The sequence below is a fragment of the Onthophagus taurus genome, chromosome 3, assembly GCF_036711975.1.
Source record: "Onthophagus taurus isolate NC chromosome 3, IU_Otau_3.0, whole genome shotgun sequence".
NCBI classification, from domain to species: Eukaryota; Metazoa; Arthropoda; class Insecta; order Coleoptera; family Scarabaeidae; genus Onthophagus; species Onthophagus taurus.
Window position 1 is genome coordinate 24475001 of NC_091968.1, and position 23385 is coordinate 24498385.

A 23385-nucleotide genomic window follows, 5' to 3' on the forward strand; every position below is an offset into this window, starting at 1 on the left:
TTCTAGTGATAGTGGAATACTAGAACTAACACTACACCAAGAACTAGAAACATTCGGATTTAGCCGCACGTCTCTCAAGACGGCTAAACCCGAATGATTCTAGTTCTAGGTCTTGTGTTAGTTCTAGTTTTAGTTCAATAAAAATACGCAACATAGTGATACCTTATGTTAACTAGCGCTACCTATTACTGTCACTAGAGCTAATATTAGGCCTAGAACTAAAAACATTCGGGTTTAACCGCACGTCTCTCAAAACGGCTAAACTCGAATGATTCTGGTTCTAGGTCTTGTATTAGTTCTTGTGCTAGTGCAATACTAGAACTAACACTAGACCGAGAACTAGAAACATTCAGATTTAGCCGCACGTCTCTCAAGACGGCTAAACCCGAATGATTCCGGTTCTAGGTCTTGTGTTAGTTCTTGTGCTAGTGCAACACTAGATCGAGAACTAGAACCATTCGGATTTAGCCGCACGTCTCTCAAGACGGCTAAACCCGAATGATTCTAGTTCTAGGTTTTGTGTTAGTTCTAGTGATAGTGGGAATACTAGAACTGACATAGACCAAGAACTAGAAACATTCGGGTTTAACCACACGTCTCTAAAGACGGCCAAACTCGAATGATTCTAGTTCTAGGTCTTGTGTTAGTTCTAGTGATAGTGCTAGTGTAAACTTAGAACTAAAAACATTCAAGGTTAATGTTTTTTTATACTCTTTTTTGTTTTTTGAGATAAATACATCATGTTTGGCTATGATGGCTTCCATGCTCATCGTTGAGAGTGATGAAAAATTAAAAATCAGGTTAACGATGATATAATTTTATTATTTGCAATAAAATTATATCATCGTTAACATCATGTTTGGACACATTTCAAAGGTTTTTTAATAAAAAATACATCATGAAAGAATACCATGAAGTTGCCTATTTGTCTATTATACAGAGTACGTCAAATGTTTGGAATATAGCCAATAACTTCACCATTTGTGGTTTTAAAGAAAAATATTTTAAATAAAAAATTCTTTATTAATTGTGGGGTATTTTTTTGGCTATATTTGTTTGCTTACATCGTCTTTTATTGCGTTACTATGGCAACCAACATTGTTATTTTAAATGGAATGCATAGGTTTTTTTGCATATTTTGGTAGAAGATAAATCTCTCTACGTGATGAACACATCAAATCATATGGTTGTATTAACAAAAAAATCGAGAAAGAATGCGATCTCTGAAAATATTAAATCAGCAAATTACAATCAAAGTAGGCGCCGAAATAGCGCCGTTGACAGTTTGAAATGTCAAAAAATTGACGACAGCTACCAATGACGAAACTACATAAAATGTGTGTCACCGTACCCATACACTTTTTTGACATTTAAAGCTGTAAACTGCGTTATTTCGGCGCTTACGTTGATTGTAATTTGCTGGCTTAATATTTTCAAAAAACGTATTTTTTTCTTATACAACCATATGATTTGATATGTTCATCGCATTGAGGGATTTATCCTCTATCAAACTATGCAAAAAAATATATGCATCCCATTTAAAATAACAATGTTGGTTGCCATAGCAACGAAACAAAAAACAATACAAAAAAGCAAATATCGCCAAAAAATGCGCCACGATTAATAAAGAAACTTGAATTTGAAACATTTTTCTTTAAAACCACAAATGGCGAAGTTATTGGCTATATTCCAGACATTTGACACACCCTGTATAATAACTAACTTTAGGTGTAAAATGTTAACCTGAATTTTGACATAGTTGTAATCTTCATTAAAAATTCTTTAAAATGAGTACAAACACGACATATTTATCTTCAATATTAATGAAGTTATGATCAACTTCCGGTTTGAAATGTCAATGTCATTTTGATATATTCTTAATTTCATATTAATTTTATAAAATGTTTTAAAATTTGTCACAAAAACAAAAATATAATAAAAAAATTCAGAAATTAAGGTTGGTATTAATATTTAAAAATTAAATTTCTGTCTTCATTGTTGCTAACTTCGGGTTTAATGTTTTTTATTCTAACTTTTTTGTTTTTTGAGATAAGTGCGTCATGTTTGGACTTGTTTTAAAGGTTATTTTATAAAGATTACGAATATAATAATAAAATTAAAGTTGACATTAACACCTGACAGTTTTTTCTTAGCCGTGTAAAATGTCAACCTCAATTTTAACATATTTGTAATCGTCATGAAAAATCCTTTAAAATGAATCCAAACATGATACGTTTAATTCCAATATTACTCGAGATATAAGCAACTTCCGGTTTGAAATGTCAATGTCATTTTGATATATTCTTAATTTTATGAAATGTCTTAAAATTTGTCTTAAAAAACAAAAATATAATTAAAAAATTCAGAAATTATGGTTGGTATTAATATTTAAAAATTAAATTGCTATCTTCATTGTTGCTAACTTCGCTTTTAATGTTTTTTATTCTAACTTTTTTGTTTTTTGAGATAAGCGCGTCATGTTTGGACTTGTTTTAAAGGTTATTTTATAAAGATTACGAATATAATAATAAAATTAAAGTTGACATTAACACCTGAAAGTTTTTTCTTAGTCGTGCGTCGAAATTCTTTCAAAAAGCATCAAAATTATTTTTAGACGCACGGCTACTAAACACGAATATTTTTAGGTTTAGTGTTAGTTCTAGTTTTTGTGCAATAAAAATATACAACATAGGAATATCTTATGCCAACTAGTGCTACCTACCACTGTCACTAGAACTAGCACTAGACCTAGAACTAGAATCATTCGGGTTTAGCCGCACGTCTTCTCAAGACGGCTAAACCCGAATGATTCTAATTCTAGGTCTTGTGTCAGTTCTAAAATCCTTTAAATTTCTTGGAAATTTATTTATTTTGATTTTGTATAAAAAATTTTTTTAGAAATATTTTGTATTTTAAAAAAGAAAACCAAAACTCATTCCTATTTCCAACATATTAAAATTTTTCCATCAATTTGTAATTATTTCAAGTAAGTTTACTTTTTCAAATCCGATACCCTCACCTTTTACCCTTATTATTGTCGTTCCGTTTAACGTTTGTTAAATTTTTTCCTAAAACAGGTATTGAAGAAGAAACATTTGTTTCGAAACATGTTTTTTTTTTGAAATAAATTAAGCATTTTTAGTATTTCTCACAAAAAGTTTTTACTTTTTTATTTTTAATATTTATCTTCAATATTAATGAAGTTATGATCAACTTCCAGTTAGAAATGTCAACCTCAATTTTGACATATTTGTAATCGTCGCACATAAGTTGATTTGATCGATTTACGCAGTCAAAATTATTTTATGATCTATATCAGTTCTAAATGAGATAAACAATAATAATTCGGTATTTTTCACAATAATTACTAATTAATATGATTATTTAAAAACAAATACAGAAAATTCAAACATATTAACTTAACACATAAAAAAAGGTATCTTAAAAGACATAATAATCACAATAAGCATTCATTTCCGAAATCACTGTCCCATAATATTTGTTCGTAGGTATATTATGTTAGTAAAGAATATCAATAATCATTATTTCAACCATATTTAATCACAGATCTTGCTCGCTATCCGGAGAATCTGGTGTAGTACTGGCTTCAATATAAGGCTTAGCTGATATTAACATTTCTATTGTTTCTGGGCAGAATGATTTCGATTTACACCTTTTTTTAATTTGTGTTGTGCTGCTCAAAAGTGGGTCTGAGCTTAATAATAATCTATTATATATATCGCGGTTACAATCTTCTCTTCAAAGTTTTCGCGGTAGATTCGAAAATGTTTGTTTCGAGCCTCTTGGGCTTCTTCTGATAATTGCCCTATGGGCAACAAAGCATTTTTAATGATGGTACCACCATGTATTAATATCTTATGCATGGATGGTGTCATCGGATGCCATTCATACAATTGAACGTATAATTTAGCCGTATCCAGAGCATATTCATCATATTTCTTGGTATCAATTTTATGACCAGATGAAATGACTTCCAAAATTACTTTAAGTCTGTACAATAAATTATAATCAATTCCTGTGATGTCAGCAACTAAATTTGCATTTTCGAAGAATCTTCGGCTAGTGTTTCCATCGTTAGTATTTCCATAGTTAGCCTTTGGCATATCTATTAATAATCCCGTTTCTTTTCTAAACCTTTCTTGAATGTGTAATTTCGTTTGTTCTTCGACGATTTTTTCCTCCTTACTTCTTTTCTGTCTGTACAGGGTTCAAATTCGATGTCCGAATAGGCTAACTCGAAAACTATAAGAGTTAGAAAAAAAATAGCTGCCATGTCATGATCTCGTTTTTCGAGAAACTGCTAATGCCGAAAACCTCATAGCGCTATCGTCTTTTGTTTTTCCCCTTGAGGCCAAAATTGAAAATATCGTAAAACCAATAAGTGCAACTATCTTGGTTATTATTATAGGTGGAGTATTATAACTACGACATTATATGGACACTTTTTTACAGAGAATTTCATGACATAGTCAAAAAAAAATTTTCGGTTTTAGATTTTGAGATATAATAAGAATTTTCGTTTTTTTAAATGGAAACAACCACTGATTATTCGGTTATTAAATTCGTTATTTTTTTCTGATTACAAAAATATAGGGTTCGACAGGTCTATTTTTTATTGTTTTAGAATAAAGGTAAAAATAAACTTTTTTTATAAAATTTCCGTCTAGTGTCGTCGAGGAAATTAAATTTACAGTTTCCTGTAAGTTACGGGGCGGTAGGTAAAATCTAAAAAGTTAACAATTAAATACGAAGATAACTTCTGGTATTTAAAAACAAATAATTTTTTAATATGTAACATTCTAACATGTCAAACTTTTCAAAATTGATCTTAAAAACAGGATTTTTAAAGTGACACATCAGAAAATTTTTGAATACAAACAAATGTTGCTGTTTATTTGAATAAAAAAAAAATATATGAGCGCCATCTATCGATAAATTATTAAGTCATTTAAAAATAATATTAAATCGTAATAAAAAATGTGAAATAATGCAATCTATTCCAACTTTTGTGTAAAACATATATAAATTAAACAGTTCAACAAATATATTTGTTTCAAATATCAGAAATATGTTTTTTTAATTTTTAGTTATAGAACCGTAATTTACAGGAAACTGTAAATTTAATTTCTTCGACGACACTAAAAGAGAAGTTTATTTTTAGTTTTATTCTAAAACAATAAGAAATAGACCTGTCAAACCCTATATTTTTGTAATCAGAAAAAAATAACGAATTTATTAAGCGAATAATCAGTGGTTGTTTCCATTTAAAAAAACGAAAATTGTGATAATATCTCAAAATCTAAAACCGACAAAATTTTTTTGACTACGTCATCAAATTCTCTGTAAAAAAGTGTCCATATAATGTTTTAGTTATAATACTCCACCTATAATAATAACCAAGATAATTACATTTGCGGGTTTTATGATATTTTCAATTTTGGCCTCTAGCGGAAAAACAAAAGACGATAGCGGTATGAGGTTTTCGGCATTAACATTTTCTCGAAAAACGAGATCATGACATGTCAGCTACTTCTCTTCTAACTCTTATAGTTTTCGAGTTAGCCTATTCGGACATCGAATTTGAACCACCCTGTACTTCTTGACTGGCAATTTATAAGCCAAATGTAAAATACTCTCTAACAATCGTATTCTGGCGTGTAAAACAGATAAACCAAATTCGATAGCAGGTTTACTCACTACTTTTTTTTCTAGATCCAGATTATTGAAATCTTTTGATGTTAACATATATAACACCGTGTCGTTGATTTTGTGCCAGTAGCTGCGTTGCAAACCTTTCCGTCAACCATAGTCATTTTCAATATATGTCCAAACAGGAATGTCTTTCCGTTCAAAATGACTTCGGTAGCAACTAAACTTCGACAAAACTAATTTCTTCTTTAGTAACATCCGCGTTTTCCTTCAGAAATCTTATCGGTCGGCAATATTTTGGCGAAGAGGGTGTTGGGTTTTGCCAAATGACTTTCTTTTTATCCTTGCCACAAACTATTTGTATTGGTACGAAAGAACTCAGAAATATATGACCATCTGAATCGGCATCATTATCAAATTTCTGTTTATATTTAGCTTGCTGCGAACCATCATTTACAAATAATTAGCAATGAATTTCTTTCTTCTTCATTGAGGGTTGCCAGTACTTCTTCCAGATAAATTGAAAAGCGCGTAACGGTGTTGTTCATGAGGCCTTGTAATGTACTTTCGGCGTACTTGTGACCCTTATACATTCTTTAGGTGGATAGCAATCTTGTTTTGCTTTAATTACTAGATTGTAACACGGATAAAGAGCTTTGTTCCTACTTCTAATAACTTCATATTGCCGCTTAGTTAAATCAGCCTCTACAAACATGGCTAATGCTTCTTGCGGTGTTAGTGGACGAATTTCTTGTTGGCAATATTTGGGTTGGAAAGCTTTCTTATATTTTCCAGCACGAGTAGGAGAATTTGTGATGCATCTCTTTTACCTCTTTCTCTTAAGGTTGTTTGTGCAGCATGAATAATAACCTCATCGTCTACAGTCGTGCGAACCTGTTAGGTTTTTCGGCGCTTACTTCTCTCACTCAATTCACTAAATGGTTTAGAAGGACGTCCCGGCCGACATTGACGATCACTTAGAAGTTCAAAGGTTCCATCCAACCAGACCTTATTCGTTTTTTTGAAAACATCTTCTTTTCTATGAGCTTTCGACCATTTCACTTTTATTGAAGATTTAAAGTAACCAAATCTTTTCTTCAGACATCTTATCTTATCTTCAGCGTTACAGGAGTACGACAAGAGATGCTTTTCCAAATGATTCAACTTTTCATCTAAAGTTGGAAAATTGAATTGTTGCAGTTGATCATATAAATATTGACGAGTTACTCCTTTTATTCTAGACGTGCTAGATGATGTTGAAATCACTTGAAAACAGAATAATATAGAAAAATCAAATTCCGTGTTTTTTCCTCTATTTCAAGTCATAACGTATAAGTCTCTGAAATTTATGAAACGCGCCGTATCCGCAGCTGATTTAATCGTCATCAGTTAAATGAAAGTACAAAGTATCATAATCAAAAAGAATTATAGCTCGATCGGGCGCGATAGTACAACAAAATAGATTTTAAAAGCAAAAAATACCGGAAATTTCGTTTCAAAAACACACAAGATTTCGAACCTTTGAAATAACCTTAAAACATCGCAGGTTTTTTAAAATATTGTAATCCCTATTGATTCGTACCTGAACTATCGGGATCCATCACCCTCACTTTAGTGACAGACACAGAAACTCAAATATTGACGCCGAAAACTGTAACGCGTACACGCAATGCGATCAGGTTCTAGTGACATGTGCAACCACACACTACCACGGATAGTATAGAGGGTGTTACCTTTTGTTTCTGGAACTGTCTACACACTCTTTGTGTATTTCCTTTGTAATTATGATTACTTTTTGAATTCAACTTTTGACCGCTTAAATCGTTAAAATCAACGTATGTGCGTCGTGAAAAATCCTTTAAAATGAGCCCAAACATGATACGATGATAAATTCAAAAATTAAGGTTGGTATTAATATTTAAAAATTAAGTTGCTATCTTCATTGTTGCTAACTTCGGGTTTAATGTTTTTTATTCTAACTTTTTTGTTTTTTGAGATAAGTGTGTCATGTTTGGACTCGTTTTAAAGGTTATTTTATAAAGATAACGAATATAATAATAAAATTAAAGTTGACATTAACACCTGAAAGTTTTTTCTTACCCGTGTAAAATGTCAACCTCAATTTTGACACATTTGTAATCTTCATTAAAAATCTTTTAAAATAAGTACAAACACGACATATTTATCTTCAATATTAATGAAGTTATGGTAAACTTCCGGTTAAGAATGTCAACGTCAATTTTGACATATTTGTAATCGTCGTGAAAAATCCTTTAAAATGAGCCCAAACATGATACGATGATAAATTCAAAAATTAAGGTTGGTATTAATATTTAAAAATTAAGTTGCTATCTTCATTGTTGCTAACTTCGGGTTTAATGTTTTTTATTCTAACTTTTTTGTTTTTTGAGATAAGTGCGTCATGTTTGGACTCGTTTTAAAGGTTATTTTATAAAAATTACGAATATAATAATAAAATTAAAGTGGACATTAACACCTGAAAGTTTTTTCTTAGCAGTGTAAAATGTCAACCTCAATTTTGACACATTTGTAATCTTCATTAAAAATCCTTTAAAACGAGTACAAACACGACAGATTTATCTTCAATATTAATGAAGTTAAGGTCAACTTCCGGTTAAGAATGTCAACGTCAATTTTGACATATTTGTAATCGTCGTGAAAAATCCTTTAAAATGAGCCCAAACATGATACGTTTAATTCCAATATTACTCGAGATATAAGCAACTTCCGGTTTGAAATGTCAATGTCATTCTGACATATTCTTAATTTTTATAAAATGTCTTAATATTTGTCACAAAAACAATAATATAATAAAAAAATCAAAAATTAAGGTTGGTATTAATATTTAAAAATTAAATTGCTATCTTCATTGTTGCTAACTTCGGGTTTAATGTTTTTTATTCTAACTTTTTTGTTTTTTGAGATAAATGTGTCATGTTTGGACTCATTTTAAAGGTTATTTTATAACGATTACGAATATAATAATAAAATTAAACTATAATTTTTAGTTTTTGGAGGCTTTGGTATATTTTATTATAAAAATTGTGACATCATTCCCTCCTTTATTTCTAAAACTCCAATTATAACGACGTTTCGGGAAATGTTCCCATCATCAGGTTAATAATACTCTTATATTAAGCTTAAAACTATCCATCAATTCCTGTTTCACCAAATTGAACATCATTACATCTTTATTCCTCATCTCTATCCTCTTTATTTCATGGATTCTTGTATCTTCCATATTTTAATCTATAATTTTTAGTTTATGGATTATAGAAATAAAGGAGGGAATGATGTCACAATTTTTATAATAAAATATACCAACGCCTCCATAAACTAAAAATTATAGATTAAAATATGGAAGACACAAGAATCCATGAAATAAAGAGGATAGAGATGAGGAATAAAGATGTAATGATGTTCAATCTGGTGAAACAGGAATTGATGGATAGTTTTAAGTTTAATATAAGAGTATTATTAACCTGATGATGGGAACATTTCCCGAAACGTCGTTATAATTGGAGTTTTAGAAATAAAGGAGGGAATGATGTCACAATTTGTATAATAAAATAAAATTAAAGTTGACATTAACACCTGGAAGTTTTTTTGTTAGTGGTGCGTCGAAATTCAAGCATCAAAATTATTTTTAGGCGCACATGAATATTTCTAGGTTTAGTATTAGTTCTAGTTTTTGTGCAATAAAAATATACAATATGGCAATATCTTATGTTAACTAGCGCTACCTACCACTGTCACTAGAATTAACACTAGACCTAGAACTAGAAACATTCGGATTTAGCCGCACGTCTCTCAAGACGGCTAAACCCGAATGATTCTAGTTCTTGTGTTAGTTCTAGTGATTAGTTCTAGTTTTTGTTCAATACAAATATACAACAACTAGGCACTGAATAATAACTGACACCAAATTGTAACTAACACTGTCGCTAGACCTAGAACTAGAATCATTCTAGTTCTATGTGTAGTGTTGGTTCTAGTGTCAGTGCTAATATAAGTTCTAGTTATAATTCAAAATTTAATCCAATTATCTCGATTCCTATCAATTAGCGTTTAATCAATAAATAGCAACTCGGTTTATATAATTGTGTTAATGAAGTGAATTAATTAAAAAATATTAAATACATAAATAAATAAACAAAATAATTATTCTAGCTTGTATTTATGGATTTCCATCATCTATTTTAACTAGCAATCAATCGAGATGGAAATGTTAATGGTCGCGGTAAATTTATTAAATTCCAACGGCCCACATTAATCTTCTCCCCACTAGAAACTAATAAATCTACTCGACTAATGTGACCCATAAAGATTTATCCGATTAAAATGATGTCAATACAAGTTATGATTTTAAAAGGATTAATTAAATTAGAGAACCCAAATTTATCGTTATTTTAATGAAATTATTCCTAAATTATGACAAAGATACCAATTACGAGTTCGAACACGTTTTCGCTTTTAACCCCCAAAAATTTTCTAAATCATTTTTTATCTTTTTCCCAATTAAAATTAGAATTACTCACGCAACAGCAATTTTAACATCTACTTCATTATCATATTCTTGAAGCATCACGCAATTCAATCCGACTTTAATTTGTGTGTATTTACCTTTGCAATTTTTTTTTATTTTTCCAATTAATTTTGTTTTTCTTGTTTTAGTATCGAACAAACAATGACAATGCCACGACGTTGGGGTCTATCAAGACCTCAAAACGAACGGAAATTAACGCGAGAAGCAAGCACAAGTATGGAAGAATTAACATTTTCGACGCATCTTTCAAACGCGCCTCCTGGAAATGTAATTAGACCAAAATCGATGTGTCTCCCCGAATTTTTTAACCAAGATGATGATCGATCGAATGAGGAAGAAAATTTTTATTCGACACCTTTCGATTTGTTACCACCGGATGTGTACAGACCGAGTTCTGGGTTGGAAAAAATTAAGAAATCAAATCGAGATAGAAGCAGAAGAAGAACGAGGAAGAATCCGGTTCAAAGAGCAGCTTCGAGACTTTATAAAGCGACTAATGAAAATGTTTTTATTGGTGAAACTCATGAAAGAAATTGTATTGGACCCGAATTTGTTGTACGCGCTTCTTTGGCGAGTAAACAATTTACAATGGTTGATTCGAAAGGTGGTACAAAAAAATCAGTAACCGTTATTTTATTAAACGGGCAAAAAATCGATGTGTTATGTAACCCAAATAATACAACAGCAGGGCAATTATTTGAGTTAATTATTCGTAAAGAGCATATTGGTGAAAATTTTATGCTGGGATTATCGGCTTTAATCGCGGGGGATTTTGTATTTTTACCATCAGATACAAGAATAAGTAAAGTACTCCTTTCAGGGGGTGGTTCACAAGTTGCTTTAACCCTATTTATGCGAGTACGATTTTTTTTACCATCGCTAAGGGGAATTCGAGGAAATCAAGCGCGACATCTACTTTATTTACAACTAAGAAGATCAATTTTAGAGCACCAATTACCATGTTCTTTCACTCAATTAGTTGAATTAGACGGGTTAGCCCTCCAAGCAGAATTTGGCGATTTTAACGAAAGAGTGAGTAGTTTTTAAATTTTTAATATGATTTAAAAAATCAATTTTTGAAGGAGCATGGAACGCGAGATTATTTTTTATTGGAACATTACGTCCCTGAAACTATGAGTTGCGCTGTCGATGACCCAACTACTTTAAAATACGACTTAATTAGAGCTCACAAATACAAAAAGGGTCTTGATCCAGAAAGGGCGGAAGAGGATTTTATCCTTTTAGCACAAACTTTACCACATTATGGTGGACATTTTTATACAGCCACGTGGGTAAGTACCTCATTTTAAATTTTAATAAATATGAGGTTATGTTGTTGGGGTTGAGCTACTTTCTTATTTCGTCAGCTCCCTATTCTTAAAACGGTCTGTCCCTTGGATTTTTGTGTTTTTGTGTTAAATATGACTTTTCAAAATAGACAGGCTCAAATTGTAAGTCGTGGCATAAATTTAGTCACAAATACTAGAGTCATCAAAATTGTTAGAATAATCTAGTTGATAATTGTTTTGATAAACGTTTATTTTATAATAAATATTTACAAGGGAAGTGTCACAACTGTGTCTCACCGATTTCGATGCAATTTGGTACAGTCATAGAATGGGCCAAAATAAGGTTCGTACATTTTTTTATACGTGCGGTAAAAGCCCCTGGGGCGAGTTATAGGGGTTGAAAGTTTGGAGAAAAAGTACGTTTTCACTTATATTTTAAAAATGAAAAGTGCTATCAAAATTTGGTAAATTGTAACTGATATTCATTTTAAAAGAGCTTTCTTTTGATGTATCACACATATACCAGAGGGTTAAGAAGGGCGAACTACCCCTATTTTTTTGGAATTATTTAAAAACCACCCTATCGATTTTGGCGGCATTAAGTATACTTCCAGCACGTTCAAAAATATTAGTTAAGGGTTTTTTCCCATTCGCTCTAGATCATCCCCAGCGAAGTTACGGGGGTTAACATGTAACCACTTTTCGTAAGAATGATGTGATAAAATTGTCAGGTATTTTGAAAATACTTTAACAAAACCGTAAATTAGTCGCACAATAAAATGTTTAATGTAAAATAAGGCATAATACACCATTTAGGGGTGGTTGGGGTTAACCACCCCCTTAAAAATTAATTCTATCCCGGGCATTACTTGTTGATTACGGCGAAATTTGGTACTGTGTTTGTTTTATATTTGAAGTAAAAATTTTTGAAAATGGTTATAAGGGTTACAAATTAGGGGTAGTTTTTTGTTTATACCTCGAAGATGAAAACTGCCATCGTAACTGTGGTATTGTTTTTTAAAAATCTATCTATCGATGTTCCACGAGGTAAACTACCCTCATTTTCTTTAAATAATAAATATAAAACTACTAGATAAATAAGATATTTTATTTATTTATGAGTTAAAAAGCAACTGACAAAAAAAAATAGTTCAATATACCAAAGAAGTTTATTCTACATTACTAATTGACGTTTTTTATGTTCAATGTTAAATTTATTCTTTCATTAATTTAACACTTTTTTCCTATCTTCTATAAAATTCCTTTGAAGTTTGAAGAAGTTTGCTTTTCGAGTGAGAAGCCAACGTGTGATATCTGTGGGGATATAGCGGTCATAACATGTGCATGGTGTAAAAAATCCTTATGTTTAAAACATTTTTTCCACGACTTTCATTTTTGCCAACACTACGTAGAATAAAAATAAATTTAATATTGAAAATTAATATAATACATAAAAAACGTCAATTAGTAATGTAGAATAAACTTCTTTGGTATATTGAACTATTTTTTTTGTCAGTTGCTTTTTAACTCATAAATAAATAAAATATCTTATTTATCTAGTAGTTTTATATTTATTATTTAAAGAAAATGAGGGTAGTTTACCTCGTGGAACATCGATAGATAGATTTTTAAAAAACAATACCACAGTTACGATGGCAGTTTTCATCTTCGAGGTATAAACAAAAAACTACCCCTAATTTGTAACCCTTATTATAACCATTTTCAAAAATTTTTACTTCAAATATAAAACAAACACAGTACCAAATTTCGCCGTAATCGACAAATAACGCCCGGGATAGAATTAATTTTTAAGGGGGTGGATAACCCCAACAACCCCTATATGGTGTATTATGCCTTATTTTACACTAAACATTTTATTGTGCGACTAATTTACGGTTTTGTTTAAAGTATTTTCAAAATACCTGACAATTTTATCACATCATTCTTACGAAAAGTGCTTACATGTTAACCCCCGTAACTTCGCTGGGGTTGATCTAGGGCGAATGGGAAAAAACCCTTAACTAATATTTTTGAACGCACTAGAAGTATACTTAATGCCGCCAAAATCGATAGGGTGGTTTTTAAATAATTCCAAAAAAATAGGGGTAGTTCGCCCTTTTTAACCCTCTGCTATATGTGTGACACATCAAAAGAAAGCTCTTTTAAAATGAATATCAGTTACAATTTACCAAATTTTGATAGCACTTTTCGTTTTCAAAATATAAGTGAAAACGTACTTTTTCTCCAAACTTTCAACCCCTATAACTCGCCCCAGGGGCTTTTACCGCACGTATAAAAAAATGTGCGAACCTTATTTTGGCCCATTCTATGACTGTACCAAATTGCATCGAAATCGGTGAGACACAGTTGTGACACTTCCCTTGTTAGATCACTTCACCTGTTAACAATTTACATGTTGTAAGCATACTGATATAAAGTTGTTGTTGTTTATGATTTTGTCATATACAAGATTCTGTTTTAAAATTGGCAAAAATAAAATTCCCGCAAAAGCGATAAAGTCGTTTAATAATCAAGAAAGCCCATCAAAAATGATGTTTCGTGTAATAATGTTTGAAGAAAATTATGTACAGGGTGGTTCAAAAAGAAAATATTTAAAGCAATTCTGATTGATCACGTTAACCTTTGCTTATAAATAATTGTTACTTTATTTTTAAAAAAACTGAACATTCCTTAATAATAAACTTTACTTGAACTTCAATTTTATTGTTAATTCCAAGTCAAGTAACCAGAAACACTTTATGGACTGTTGTAAATAATCGTCCAACCTACCAAATTATAAAAAACATATGTGAAACGAAAAGAATTCGAAAACTTTCATCAAAAATCAAATTTTAATAAAAATAACAATATGTTTATGAGAATTGTGAGGTTATAATTAGTTATAATAGAGACTTGAAACTATAGCTAAGTTCAGGTCGGTACATCCCAAGGTTTATACAGGACCACCCGTACCAGCCGATTTATTCGGAAACGGTGAGTCCTAGAGAGTTGAAATAAAAAATTCGTCAACTAAAGCAGACACCCTCCTTCTAGATAGTGTGTTACGACCGACCAACAACAACCGGAAGTGGGTGCAATTGAGTAGTACTTATATATTTTATATGTAAAGAGGGGTCAATTACGATATCATCGTAAAGAACTCTTCAATAGAAATCTCTTTTGCTTGAAAAAAATTTTTATATTGCTAATCGTTTTCGAAATAATCCACCCTAATTGTTGGTACTTTTTACCGGTGTTATTTAAGTTGACAAATAGATGTCGCTATTCGTCGTTTTGAAAAATCGTGTATTTTAGAAATGGTTGGTTAATAACAAAAAATTGTTTTTACTAACAAAATGTTATTGACAGAACGTCAACTTTGTGAAACTAGCAGTTATCAATTCTTCGTATTTATCTTGAACAACTAATTAGAATTTTATTTAAACATCAACATGCCTTTCAACAATGAAGAAGCGTATGACATGTTGGTGTTATTGGGGGAATGCAGACAAAACTTTCGGGCTGCCGAAAGATTGTATGCCGAGCGCTTTCCTTACCGACCACAGCAAAGTCGTCATGTCTTCAGTCGTCTTGCTTGTAGAGTTAAGCGATTTGGGGTAATTCGTCCTCATCACAACATCAGACACAGAATAAAAAGAACCGTGCAAGACAATCGAACAGCGGAGGTAATAGCCGGTGTTGAGTTATACCCTCATTTATCCGTCCGTGATATGGCAAGGGAATTCGATATCACCAAGAGCTCAGTCCAACGGATATTAAAAGAAAATAAATTTTACGCTTATCATGTAAATCTTTGCCAAGAATTAAGAGATCAAGATTTTAATAACCGATTACAATTTTGTAATTGGTTATTAGGCCAAACTCAATTTTTTCATCGGAATATCCTTTGGACAGATGAAGCGACATTTAAAAGTAATGGGCAGTTAAACCTGCACAATGCCCACTACTGGTCAGAAGTTAACCCCCATTGGATGGTTGAAATGAACAATCAAAATCTGTGGTCTCTAAATGTGTGGTGCGGGATTTTGGGCGACACCATAATTGGGCCCTTTTATTTTGATGGCACTCTCAATGGTCGCAGGTATGCGGAATTTCTTGCTGGCACATTGCAGCATGATTTGTTGGGTGACATTCCACTAGCAATAAGGAGGAGATTGTGGCTACAACAAGATGGCTGCCCAGCACATTATGCTGCGGTATCTCGTGCGATTTGTGACCAAAAATTCCCTGGGCGATGGATTGGAAGAGGAGGTTGTGTGGCGTGGCCAGCACGATCACCCGATTTGACCCCTCTTGATTTCTATCTTTGGGGTCGACTTAAGAATTTAGTTTATAAACATCGACCAACAACAAAGGAAGAAATGAAGAACAGAATTCAAGAAGCGTGTCAGAATTTAAGTGCAAGAGAAATTTTAAATGCGGTAGATAGTGTAAGGCTCCGGCTTGAAAAATGTGTTGCTCAAAATGGTAGACAATTTGAACATTTATAATCTTTATTATCTTGATTTTGTTAATTTTTTATTAGATTGAGCGTTTTGTGTCGTTTTGTCGTCCAAATAATTCCTTTCCATAGTTATTTTATTCATTTGTTTAATAAGAACTGGTATTTTTACTTTAATTTATTAAGTTTTATTATTTAGTGTTTTGTAATATTCTTCTGTGGTAAAAAAAAACTCCTTGTTATTTTATTCATTTTGTTAGTAAAAACAATTTCTTGTTATTAACCAGCCATTTCTAAATTACACGATTTTTCAAAACGACGAATAGCGACATCTATTTGTCAACTTAAATAACACCGGTAAAAAGTACCAACAATTAGGGTTTATTATTTCGAAAACGATTAGCAATATAAAAATTTTTTTCAAGTGAAAGAGATTTCTATTGAAGAGTTCTTTACGATGATATCGTAATTGACCCCTCTTTACATATAAAATATTAAAGTACTACTCAATTGCACCCACTTCCGGATGTTGTTGGTCGGTCGTAACACACTATCTAGAAGGAGGGTGTCTGCTTTAGTTGACGAATTTTTTATTTCAACTCTCTAGGACTCACCGTTTCCGAATAAATTGGCTGGTACGGGTGGTCTGGGACACCCTGTATATTAAAGGTTGTCTAAGTACCTATGCTGCAATACTTTGATTTAGTTTGTGGGCGAGGGGCAAGAGCAGGAGTATTTCGTGACGTAAGCGATCACGGATTGCGCACGCAACCTCATGGCCATGTGGTGCTCCGTACATTTGTTTAATTTGAATTGCTTGGCGGTATTATTTTCCACATGTGACGTAATGCGCAGTATGGTTGCGTACGAATCTAGACAACCTCTTATATATAAACCTTGGGTACATCCAACATGTCTGACTTTCTGATTACCTCCACCACCACCACATACGCTCTCTAGATTATATATAAGACCTCATTGGAATAGGCTATGTCGGAAACTATAATAAGAGTTAAAAAAAAAAGTAGCTTACATGTCATGATGTCGTTTTTCGAGAAACTGTTAATCAGGGTATGATTTCTTGATAGGTATAAAGTAAAGACGGAATTTTATTTACTATAACAATCCACTAGATGGCGCTGCCATACACAATTTGCAATGTAATTATTTATATATATACCAGAAATCGACGTCAGCGTCATAATGTCATAATGTTAACTTCACATTACTTTGCCATAAAGAAAACATCACAAACTTTATTATAAATATGTTTGTGAAATTAATTTTGTTCAACTTTTGTAAAAGGATAAATAACTTCTGTTCATAAATTCTGAAAAAAAATCTGTTCATATGTACGTGTCCCCCCCTTCTCACCAAAAAATGTTTGCTTGAAACTTTTATCGATTTATCGAGTTTTGATTTTCGAGATATAAGCATGTCATTTTAAATGAAACAGCCTATATACATACTGTCTCAGAGAGACCGGTCATTAGACGTTTCTGGCGCTTTGAGGTTTTTGGCATTAGCAGTTTCTCGAAAAACGAGATCATGACATGTAAGCTACTTTTTTTCTAACTCTTATAGTTTCCAAGATAGCCTCTTCGGATATCGAATTTGAACCATCCTGTACAGTTTGATTTTGTACTTTTCAACCGGTTTTTTCTATTTTATATAGAATTTAAGTCTAACTGGTTTCGGTCCTTGGCCACCTTCAGAGACTCTACAAATAGATTAATATCCCTCATCCTATCCATTTTACAAACAAGTTTCTTAATATTTCTTTTTGTTAAAAAAGATCACATATCAAAGTCGAAATCAGATTATCAGTTACTAATTTACAAAATTAAAGTTTAAAAAATTATAAAATGAAATTAAGGACGGCGTTAAGAACGCTCTTTTTTAATAAAAGAACTATTAAGAAACTTGGGAAAAATTCAAGAATCATCATGTGGCTTAAAAATCGACGATTTTTTTTAATCAATGTGAAATGACCAAAAAAACACTTTAAAAATAAAAACAAAATGCGGAAAAGTGACTAACACTAAATTAACTTCAGTTATAAAACTTCTATTATAGGATAACTAACTTCTGGTCTAAAATGTCAACCTCAATTTTGACATATTTGTAATCTTCATTAAAAATCCTTTAAAATGAGTACAAACACGACATATTTATCTTCAATATTAATGAAGTTATGGTCAACTTCCGGTTAAGAATGTCAACCTCAATTTTGACATATTTGTAATCTTCATTAAAAATCCTTTAAAATGAGTCCAAACATGATGCACTTATCTCAAAGAACAAAAAAGTTAGAATAAAAAACAATAAACCCGAAGTTAGCAACAATGAAGATAGCAATTTAATTTTTAAATATTAATACTAACCTTAATTTTTGATTTTTTTTTATTATATTTTTGTTTTTGTGACAAATATTAAGCCATTTTATAAAAATTAAGAATATGTCAAAATGACATTGACATTTCAAACCGGAAGTAGCTTATATCTCGAGTAATATTGGAATTAAACCTATTATGTTTGGACTCATTTTAAAGGATTTTTCGCGACGATTACAAATATGTCAAAATTGAGGTTGACATTCTTAACCGGAAGTAGCTTATATCTCGAGTAATATTGGAATTAAACCTATCATGTTTGGACTCATTTTAAAGGATTTTTCGCGACAATTACAAATATATCAAAATTGACGTTGACATTCTTAAACACTAGATAATTTTTTCAAAAATTTTCGTGTAAAAATTGTTTCATTGTAGTATTTGTGATTAAATTTATGCCACAACTTACAGAAACAGCCTGTATAATCGTAAAACGTACCAAGCGGCTTCTGTGCTTGTGATAGCTGTCATCAGTGCTCTGTGATAAAAATGGGCAGGCACCAAACAATTTTCAATATTTTGGTCCTGTCTATTCTGAGAAGTCATAGAAGTATATTTCCCCGTTTGAGGTTATGTTTATTAAATTCTAAAATTTTTGTTTTTCCCTATTTTAACATTGGCAAACCTTATAGTTGCTATGGAGATTTAAAATAAAAACATGGCGCGTAAATTTATATTTGACGTAACAAAATAACCTCCAAAAAAAGTTTGTTCTTAATTTTATACAGGTGTACAAAAAGTATGGAATAATGGTTCTATAGCCTAAACTTCAACTTATATTAAAAAAAGTAAAAAATAAAAATGACGACGGCAGTCTGAGTTGCGACATGGTGAGTGAGTTTTTAAAAGAAACACACTGTATATTTTAAGTTTTTTGGATTCCTTTTAATAAGGTGTTGCAAAATGCCATAAGGTTTTAATGCTTTAAACTGCATAATTTTCGAGATATTGAAACTTTTATTTAAAAAGATTTGACGTAGCGACAACCAAATTATGGAATAGATAACCTAAGCCTTGATGTCACAGGGATGGGCGGAGCTTATATCGACTCCAAACATCTTCGTTGCTAACGAAAAATCCCCATATGCAATTTTTCAATTAGTGTTATAATAAAATAAACTAAGTGACATTTTAAACGACATTTTTATAGCGATTTATCGTTAGCAACGAAATTGTTTAGAGTCGGTATAAGCTCCACCCACCTCTGTGACGTCAGACTTAGGCAGTCCATTGTTATGTGTGTTACTATGGTAACGGAGACAGTTTCCGCTCGAATAGACTGCCTAAGTCTGACGTCACAGAGGTGGGCGGAGCTTATACCGACTCCAAACAATAGACAACCTAAGTCTTGACGTCACAGAGATGGGCGGAGCCCACACCATGTTTGGAGTCGGTATAAGCTCCACCCATCCCTGTGACGTCAAGGCTTAGGTTGTCTATTCCATAATGACACCATAATAGACTGTCTAAGTCAATTAGTTTATTTTATTTAAACACTAATGAAAAATTGCATATGGTGATTTACCGGTGATGTTTGGAGTCGGTATAAGCTCCGCCCATTTCTATGATGTTAAGGCTTTGGTTGTCGATATGTCAAATCTTTTTAAATAAAAGTTTCAATATCTCGAAAACTATGCAGTTTAAAGCATTAAAGCCTTATGGCATTTTGTAACACCTTATCAAAAGGAATCCAAAAACCTTAAAATATACAGGATGTTCCATTTAAAAAACACACTCACCATGTGTGTAACTTTTGTTTAAAACATTTTTTTATATAATTTGAAGTTTATGCTGTAGAACCATTATTCCATACTTTCTGTACAGCCTGTATATAAAATTATTTTCTTTTAGGCCCTTAAAGACAATAACAAAAACGTTTGGTTATACATAAGCGCCCAAGGAATTAACATCTACGAAAGAGGTAATTCTTCAACCCACAACGGCCCAATGCTGTGCGAATCGTTCGAATGGCGTTCAATCCAAACTTTATGCTACAGCAAACAATATTTATGCGTATTACCTCACGCCGTTAAATTACACAGATCGAAATTAAAAAAATATAAACTCAAAATGGACCATAAAAAGTAAATTTCAAAATCTCAATTAGAATCTTAATAATAACTTAATCTTTTTAGGAGTTATTTCACGTTCCGTTTAGCTTCCCTCCACCACCAATTCTTTCTACGCCTTCGAACCGAATTTACATCGCTACAATCGCTCTCTCAACAATTTGGAATCCCTTTAAAAGACATTAAAAACGAAACTAACTCTTTATTCAAATTGGAATCATTAACCAATAATTATTTAACCTTGGATAAAGCATCAGTTAATGCAGAAACCGAATTTAGAATCGAATTTTGTTCAAATTCTCGCTCAGAAACGCCAAAAAACACAAATTTAAGGCGAAGATCGCGAAGTGCTAATGATTTCAAAGAAATTACGAATATTGAAACATTTCAAAATAAAGAGAATGAAAATTCAAAAATGAAACAGCTTAATGGGTTAATTTTAGATAGTAGTTGTTTATCAGGGTTACCAAATGCTACAAGTTTCGATAAAAGGAGAGGGGTTAAAATGGGGATAAGAGCTTTCGGGACGAATCATCGCGTTTCGCGATCTATGGAGGCGGTTAATTCGCTTGGAAATGAACCAGATTTAGAACAATTAAGTTTACAAAGTGTTTCGATTCATTGCAGCACAGTTTCAACCCCTCAATCACCAATACATGATGCTTACATCATTGGATCAATTTTAGAGCCCAAATCGGAATCACAACAAATTTTCTCTGATATCCAAGAAAGTTTAAGCGAATCACTCCTAAATAAATTAAACGCTTTTTCGTATGATGAGGAACGTTTTTTGCAAGCAATCTCATTAACGAAAGATGTAAAAGGAAGCTTAGGGATACAAATAACTGAAGGTTCTGATGGGAGAGTTTATATCCAATCGGTTATAGATGGTGGCCCAGCTCAAATAACAGGAAAAATTAACAAAGGTGATCAAATAATTAGTGTTGATGGAAAAAATTTGCTTAGTATGAAATACTCGGACGCTTTAGATTTATTAAAAAGCACCAACAAAAACGTTAATTTGATTTTATCTCAAATAAATCGAAATAAAACAAATTCAAAAATTTCGAAAAATTTAACAATCAATTTATCGAAAATAAACGAATCTCATTTAAAAAATTTACGACTCGAACGAACAATGGAAAAATTAAAAACGATTTCAATCGAAAACGAAACATTAGAAAAACACGTCACCGAAAATTGTTACGATTTATCAAACCTAAGAAAATACAACACAATTTTTAATAACCAACCGGAAGTACCATATCATAAACATATCAGATATGAAATTGAACCGAAAAAAAACACGAATAAATTAAACAAAACCATATCGAAATCATGTAATCAAATTTACACCGAAAAGAATCAAAATGATGAAAAAGATCGCGCGATTATCGTTGAGATGATACCGAAACAAACAGGTTTTTATCGTTCGCTTGACCGCAAACAAGAGTTAATTAAATCGGATGAGATTCAAACGACGTCGATTGCTTTGCCGAGAAGCTTGGGATTAAGTAGAAAATGGAAAGGGCCCGTTAAATATCCGGTTACTCCGGTTAAAAAAAGTAATGTTGAAGAAATGACCACTTCTGATGAAGAACAAGTATTTATCTAAAAATGCAGGAACAATAATTAATTTGTAAGGTTTTATTAATAAAATATAAATGATAATGAATATAGTTTGTATAACTGTTTTAGAAAATGCTTGAGAATTTTGTAGCTCGAAATGTTATTTAATACTGTGTGCCTATAAACTGATTATATTTTAATTATATTGTTTTTTATGTTTTTATTTAGGATAACTCGCAATTATTAATTAAAATATTAATTAAATAATGCAAGTATAAACATAGATAAATAACCCAATTTAACTTTTAGGATATAAACATATATTCTATTATTGTATTAATTGTTTAGTAATAAAGTGTATAAAGTAAAAAAAATTATTATTTATCCCTAAAAATTTAAAAAACTATTTTAATGAACTGCACAATATACAGCTGTGTTTGTTTGGTTGCCTATATAAATTGTTTGTAAAGTAATTTGTGGGTTTTATGATGTATACAGGTGGTCCGTTATTAAATTAATTACGATTTAACCTTTGTGTTCCAAGAAGTCAAAAATTTTGAGACAATTAAAACGCTACAAAATACACTCGGTAAAGGCCTTTGGAATTTTAGCAAAATATGCAATCCCCCCATTCCAGGGGGATAATGCTACTTGGGAGTACCATCAAGCATTAAAATATATTTTAGTGATATTGCAATATACAAAACCTTTTATTGCTGATATAAAAATAATACATTTTTTATTACGTTAGAAAATAAGTAACTTGCCTTAGCTAAATCACATTATGATAAACATTGCACGCAGTACATTTGGAATGAGGTCTAGCTTTGGCAGAACAATTTTCAAAACTAACATTTTCGCATAATCTAAGTGTCAAGAAAAGATGCTAATTCAAAAATTCCTGGAAGCCGTATTTATTGAAATTAAGAAATGAAACTTATTTTAAATAGAAGCTTAAAACTTTCTGTTTAAATCGATGTATAATAATCGTTAGGTTGAATTAGAAAAATATTGAGAAAAAGAGTGTTGAGTTAAAACTAACATTTTCGTATAACCTAAAAGTGTCAAAAAAGATGCTACTTTAAAAATTCCTGGAAGCCGTGTTTATCGAAATTAAGGAATGAGACTTATTCTAAATTAAAGCTCAAAGCTTTCTCTTTAAAATGATGTATAATAATTCTTGGGTTGGATTAGAAAAATATCGAGAAAGAGAATGTTGAAATAAAACTTAAATTTTCGTATAACCTAAAAATGTCAAAAAAGATGCTAATTTAAAAATTCCTGGAAGCCGTGTTTATCGAAATTAAGGAATGAGACTTATTTTAAATTAAAGCTTAAAGCTTTCTCTTTAAAATGATGTATAATA

The 23385-nt window shown here is 31.4% G+C and overlaps 1 protein-coding gene and 1 long non-coding RNA gene across 7 annotated transcripts in view; one reads left to right on the plus strand and one right to left on the minus strand.

Moving 5' to 3' along the window:
* LOC111420118 (tyrosine-protein phosphatase non-receptor type 13-like) overlaps window positions 1–22219 on the plus strand; it is a 118294-nt gene extending 96075 nt beyond the window's left edge. For all 5 annotated transcript variants that reach the window (XM_071195462.1, XM_071195461.1, XM_071195463.1 and 2 more), the window contains 4 exons: window positions 10366–11269; window positions 11320–11529; window positions 20233–20465; window positions 20517–22219. In XM_071195462.1, coding sequence (XP_071051563.1) covers window positions 10366–11269; window positions 11320–11529; window positions 20233–20465; window positions 20517–22065 — 2896 coding nt within the window. In that variant the 3' untranslated portion in view covers window positions 22066–22219. The remainder of the gene's footprint in view (window positions 1–10365; window positions 11270–11319; window positions 11530–20232; window positions 20466–20516) is intronic.
* Window positions 1–23385, minus strand: part of LOC139429584 (uncharacterized) — an 83309-nt gene that overhangs the window by 23179 nt on the left and 36745 nt on the right. The gene's annotated exons all lie outside the window — the stretch shown is intronic.